This window comes from Brachionichthys hirsutus, chromosome 17 (genome assembly GCF_040956055.1).
Source record: "Brachionichthys hirsutus isolate HB-005 chromosome 17, CSIRO-AGI_Bhir_v1, whole genome shotgun sequence".
NCBI lineage: Eukaryota > Metazoa > Chordata > Actinopteri > Lophiiformes > Brachionichthyidae > Brachionichthys > Brachionichthys hirsutus.
The window spans coordinates 12,302,236-12,308,792 of record NC_090913.1 but is presented as its reverse complement, the minus strand read 5'-3'; the positions used below and the strand labels follow the sequence as shown (position 1 = coordinate 12,308,792).

The 6,557-nt window shown below is 49.8% G+C and overlaps 1 protein-coding gene across 1 annotated transcript; it reads left to right on the top strand.

Annotated features, from left to right (window-relative positions):
* Positions 1-1,152: 1,152 nt before the first annotated feature.
* Positions 1,153-5,935, top strand: cyth4b (cytohesin 4b). Its single transcript, XM_068751439.1, has 13 exons — positions 1,153-1,156; positions 1,725-1,855; positions 1,953-2,017; positions 2,110-2,176; positions 3,128-3,246; positions 3,425-3,505; positions 3,616-3,728; positions 3,810-3,958; positions 4,131-4,242; positions 4,363-4,439; positions 4,519-4,590; positions 4,675-4,829; positions 5,041-5,935. The coding sequence occupies exons 1-13, from the start codon at positions 1,153-1,155 to the stop codon at positions 5,120-5,122; spliced, it is 1,227 nt and encodes a 408-aa protein (XP_068607540.1). The 3' UTR covers positions 5,123-5,935.
* Positions 5,936-6,557: the final 622 nt, after the last annotated feature.

The following is a 6,557-nucleotide window of genomic DNA, read 5'->3' as shown; positions in this document are numbered from 1 at the left end:
ACGGGTCACCTGTACGGGTCACCTGTGTACGGGTCACCTGTGTACGGGTCACCTGTGTACGGGTCACCTGTGTACGGGTCACCTGTGTACGGGTCACCTGTGTACGGGCCACCTGTGTACGGGTCACCTGTGTACGTGTCACCTGTGTACGTGTCACCTGTGTACGGGTCACCTGTGTACGGGCCACCTGTGTACGTGTCACCTGTGTACGTGTCACCTGTGTACGGGTCACCTGTGTACGGGTCACCTGTGTACGGGTCACCTGTGTACGGGTCACCTGTGTACGGGTCACCTGTGTACGGGTCACCTGTGTACGGGCCACCTGTGTACGTGTCACCTGTGTACGGGTCACCTGTGTACGTGTCACCTGTGTACGTGTCACCTGTGTACGGGTCACCTGTGTACGGGTCACCTGTGTACGGGTCACCTGTGTCCGTCATATGCTGATAATGAGAGTGTGTGTCTGTGCAGGTCGTACTCACACTGTGGGAATGTACTCCCCAGGAAAGGCATTGGTTGTGTAGCTGATGAGAAGACAGGTTTTTCCCACAGCCCTAAAACACACCGATGAAAACTAAAATCAAACTTTAGAAGTATTTATCTGTATATTTAGCGTTAGTATTTCATCTAAAAAAAGAAGAACATGTCTGTGCAATAAATAGGAATCGTTGTGTTCCGACCCGTTCATCCAACCGGCTCCATCTTTTGTGACGTTTGCTCCGGTCGGGTTTGACTCAACACAAGCAGCATACACACAGAATGAGGGGGTCTCCCGTCCCACAAAGGGGGAGAATGTACTCCTTGTTGCAGCTTGCAGCTTCCAGCACCTTTGGTCTGGACCAGTCCCACACAGACCTGAACACGCTGCACATGAACGCATCACTGCTCAAACAGACGAGTCCCCTCGACTGCTGCGGTGCTGATCCAGATCACCGTGTGGACGGTGGAGATCCAGCGCCTGAACTCTTCACAGCCGTTGCAGGTTTTATTTTGAAGTTCTCTTCCTTCACGCTGTCTCTGGACTGATGGATGAGGAAGAGGAGGAGTCACACCTTCCTCTGCTTCATTGAAGTGCTGCTGCTGAGGCCTTGATGCCTTCATTTAACGGGTTTCTTACCTCCTTTGTCGTGAATATAAATGACGGCCGACCACATGGGTAAGACCTTCATCTGATTATTGATTATCTGATTAGACATTATAGTTGATTTTAGAGATCAATGATTTCAGAGCACTGCAGGAATTCTATTTTATTTTTAATCTGTGCTATAAACTTCTTTTTTTAAACCTTTAAATTGGGGAATGGCTCCAGGTTTGATGACATCATTATGTTATACATCTATAAGTTGTCTTTTAATCGATATTATTAATAGACGCGGGATCTGGGAGGAGATGAAAGGCTGTTGGGGTAATAAAATAAAAGTAGATCCAAATAATATCCGGTCGCTCAGAGGATTTTAAAAACTGCTGGTTCCTAAATACTGATGAAGAGGATGCTCTTCACCGTCTGAACCTGCGGCGGATGGAAACGCAGCCCGGTGTCGGATGGAATGGGGAAGAGGAGGTCCGACTCCGAGCTCGCAGGTTCAGACACTTCTGGTGACAATAATAGAAAAACAGAAGTTAAACCCTGCATGCGCTCCAGAAGTCGCTGCGTCCTGCAAAGGCAGCGAATCAACAGGAAGTCGTTATTATATTAAAGATATCGTTCATTTTGGGCATTTGAGTTTTAAACTCTTCATATTTGCTTGATTTCTTTCGGTTTTCTGTTCTAGTTTCTCCAGATTTTACAGCAGATGAGAAGATGGAGCTGGAGAACATTAAGACGTACAAGAAAGACCTCCTGGATGATATTCAAGTAAACGTTTTCAATTCAGAATCAAAGATTTAAAAAGAATCTGCACTGATTTTTGTGGCAAATGGTCAATTTGATTCTTTCATTGTGCTCTGTTCAGTCATTGAAGCTGGAGATAGACAAGATCATGGAGGACATTCTCAGCTTCAAGTCCGGGGAGGAAAAGTGAGTTTGACTTGAGCAGAATAAAAAGGATTCTAACGGCATTTATGCGTTTATAAAGTATTATTTAACGCTAATTCTTCTCCGGTTTGCAGCAAGGCCCTGGAGAAGAGCAAGCGCTTCTCAAATGGGAAGAAGAAATTCAACATGGACCCCAAAAAGGTGAGCTGGAAACAGCTGACCCATTTAAAAATGGCCACCTGAGTCACGAGCGGGTCGGTAAGCGGCGTTTTTCACACCACTGAACGAACGCTACACGTTTTTAAAACACAAAGGGAACAGAGCCAAACTCTACTTTAGGAGGTCGAACCAAAGCGCTCGTGTGCTGAGGCTAAAGGGCTAGCATCAAGCGTAGCATCAGCTCTTTTTGGCGGTTTGAGAACGCTGGGCTAGGTTAGCATTAATCGGGTCGCAGTGCGGCTTCCTTCCGCTCAACCAGCTGAAGACTCGGTGCAGCTTCTGTGGTTTTACTGACGTCAACCGTCGCTGACAGAAGCACGGCTCGCCGCAGGTGGCCTGGAAACAGACGGTGGCGGTTAACCTTCATCTGTCGGGTTTGGTAGGTTCAAAAACCAAACGTCAAAAGTCACAAAAATACAGGCAGGAAATTAAACTCACTGCCAACAATTTAAGAAGCTAAGAAAACGTCATTTCTTCTTATTACGTGCTCTTTATTTTTCATTGGATGAAAGGCTGCATGATTTATTTAGGAACTCTCTGCTTTCCTCTCTGAACCCCGCGAGGCAGAAAAGAGGAAGAGGAATTGGGATTACAGAAGCGGCGAGCACTAAATGCTCTTTTCACCGGAGCAACCGGAGATGAGATAATCGCGTAACTGAGAACATCCAACCGCACGCAGGAAGAGTTCCTGCTCGTCCGAGTCAACGCGTCCTCTCACCCGAAGGGACGATTGGTCAAAGACTTCCAACAGGATGTGATGCAACTCGTGCGTGTTTCGGTAGTCACGTCACGTCACGTCAGTGACGCGTGTTTGGCCCATCCATCCACCCCAACCGCCTCGACACGCAACGCAGCTTTCTGTTCTTTACGCAATGGTTTCCTTGCGTGCGTGCGTGTGTGTGTGTGTGTGTGTGTGTGCGCGCGTGCATTCAGGGTATCAACTACCTGGTGGAGCAGAGACTGCTGGACAGAAGACCTCAGATCTTTGCCGAGTTCCTCTACAAGGAGGAGGGACTGGACAAGACCGCCATTGGAGAGTTTCTTGGAGAGAGGTAAGAGGAGGACGAGAAGGAGGAAGAAGAAAACAACGGAAGTGGGGAGGCATCGAAATGATTGGGGCCAAAATAAGGACGATGACTGGAAGAGGAATGCGGGAAAAGATGAGGAAGATGAAGGGACGAATGAAGGAGGGCCGGATTGACTGTTGTCCTCCCTCCATCTGACCCACAGGGAGGAGATCCACCTCCAGACGCTGAAGGCCTTCGTGGATCTGCAAGAGTTCTCAGACCTCAACCTGGTGCAGGCGCTCAGGTGTGTTCGCGGCTAGCCTAAGGCTAACCCGACTCCATGCTGTGCTCAGACCCCTGTTGTGATGTCACACGGTAAACGTGATGAGTCATGGTGCTTCTCCTTTGGGACAGGCAGTTCCTGTGGAGTTTCCGTCTGCCCGGCGAGGCCCAGAAGATCGACCGCATGATGGAGGCCTTCGCCACGCGCTACTGCGGCTGCAACGCCAACGTCTTCCAGTCGGCGGGTGATCCTCGTTCAAAGTCTCCGCTTCCGGTCAGGACTCGGTTCTGGTTCCGGTTCTGACTGCTCTCCTCTGCGACCACAGACACGTGCTACATCCTGTCGTTTGCCATCATCATGCTGAACACCAGCCTCCACAACCCCTGCGTGAAGGACAAAACCACCCTGGAGCGCTTCATCTCCATGAACAGGGGCATCAACAACGGGGAGAACCTCCCTGACGAGCTGCTCTCGGTACCCAGAACCCCGGAACCCACCGGCAGAACCTCCGCAAAGGGGCGGTTTCTGTTCTGAAACCTGATCAGAGCTTTCGATCAACCTCTGATGGAGCGTCTCCATGACTTTATACATTTGAAAATGACCATAAAAATACAACGAATAACGAAAACGCTTCCTTTCCACTCAGAATTTGTTTGAGAGCATTCGCAAAGAGCCTTTCAAAATCCCAGAGGATGATGGGAACGATCTGACGCACACCTTCTTCAACCCCGACCGGGAAGGCTGGCTCCTTAAACTCGGTGAGACTCCCCAGCAGGACGTTTGTTAACCAAAAACTGCGACTCATTTAACATCAATATTCCTAAATCGACTCAGACAAATACTTGTACAGACGTCTTCAATAATTGTGCGTCTTCCAGGAGGTCGGGTGAAGACCTGGAAGAGGCGATGGTTCATCCTGACGGACAACTGCCTCTACTACTTTGAGTTCACCACGGTAAGCCTCCGGATGTCTGTCTGAAGACGCGTCTAACACGCACGCACGAGCCGCTTCACCGCGTTCTGCCGTTTCACAGGATAAGGAACCCAGAGGCATCATCCCTCTGGAGAACCTATGTGTGCGAGAAGTGGCGTTCGCTCGCAAACCGGTAAGACCCCGCCTGCAGCTTCCTGTCAACGCCAAGTCCGGCTGATCCGCTGCATGTTCACGACGCGGTTCTGGTGTCGTCTAGTTCTGTCTGGAGCTGTACAACCCCAACAGTCCAGGCAAGAAGATCAAAGCATGCAAAACGGAGACGGACGGCCGGGTGGTGCAGGGGAAACACCAGTCCTACACCATATGTGCCCCCGGCGCCGAGGAACGAGACTCCTGGATCAAGGCCATCAGGTAGGACGTCTTGGGTCCTGCCCCACCTCAGCCGAGCCGAGCCTGATTCTAATCTTTAGAACCAACAGGTGGAAGTCGATTATTGCGGGTCTCTTGGAAGCATTGTTTTATTAAGTTAGATAAAAGTTGACGAGCTCCACCTGCGATTAAAACGAACCGCGACTGCAGCATCGGGGTTGGACAATAACACCGTCTTCTTGACTTGAAACAGGGCGAGCATCACCAAAGATCCGTTCTACGACCTGGTCTCAGTCCGAAAGAAGAAGGTGATCAACCAACCTCCCCAGGACTGACTGGTCCAGCACTCCTAGTGGACGCTTATGGAACTACGCCTCACCGTTCGGAGCAAATGGAGTTGAGACGCTGACGGCCGTCCTTCACCCTGAAAGAGGGACCCATTTGTCCACTTCTCCCTTTACTGGACTAAATGGTGTCAAACGCACCAAGAAGTGACCTTGTTGCTCATGGAGTCTTTGGTGGGAGCTAGCGTGTCGCTACGCGTTGAGGACTGACCCGTTGCTGTGACTTCGTCCTCCACGAGGTCAACGTTTGTCTGATGTCTTTTTGTCCCAGAAGATTTGATTTCCAGGAGGACGACCACCCGCCATGTGCACACACGGCGTCACTCCTTTGTGGGTGGGGATTATGATAAGTAGCACATACTACTGCTACTGTTTAGCATTATTTGAGGAGGTGTGTGTGTTTTCATTACTCTATATGTGTAGAAACTGAATGTGGGCGTGACCTTTTTTTACGTCGGCCCTATCGCCTGAAACATTTATGGGTATTTTGTTATAAACCTTTATGACGTGATGTAGAGCGCCATTTATAATCAGACTATTATTATTTTAACATGAATGAAGAACTTTCTCATCCAACGGCATCCAACCCGTTGATGGATGCCGTTTAGCGCATTGACAGCGGCGTTCTTATTTAGCTCTGAAAGCATCCGGCCGTGCTGGCTTCCTCGCGCTTCCTGCCTGTTTGCGTGCGCGGCGGGTTTGTCGAAAGCCTTGCTTCACATCCTGGAGCAGCAAAACCGCCACTTAATGACAAACGTGACGGGGATTGAGCCGTTTCTATTTTAAATCGAAGCTTCGGTTTATAAGCCTTCCTTTTATAACTTGATCTGGGCGTCGTGAACAGACGGGGGTTGGAACCGGGTTGTAACGCTTTTAATTAAACATCCAGCCAATCATTGTCAGCGTTGCTACAACAAGCTGTTCAAACAGTCGGTAAAAGCAGCCTGAGCCGACGCCCAGCGCCGACTTACACCGGCTGCACCCAAAACATACAAAACAGAAGTGAGTCCAGGATTACCCCTCATATAAAGTAAGGTGCGTTTGATTTCGTCACTCCGTTCCCTCTGAGAACGATCCTCCTGCTTTAAGGACGATTATCGTCCAGCGAAGACACGTTCTCACCAGGAGTGTGGAAAAATGTTAAAGTGCAACGCACGCAGCAAATAGCGTTTCTTTCTACTTCCTGTGTGTCGATTAGTGTATGAAAACGCCTCTTCCTGCTGCAGCGCTGACTTCCTGTTTCGCTGTTGCACAACGTCTCCACCCTCCTGAGGTCCCTCAGCACGCCTGTGGTTCCTCTTTGAGGTTTGAGATGGCTGAAGAACGGAAAGCAGGAAGGACGGCGGCGTGCGGGAGAGTAACGCCACCAGGTGGCGCTGCAGTCAAAATGGTGTCTCGCGCTTGGACAAGAAAATATCTTCGGTAA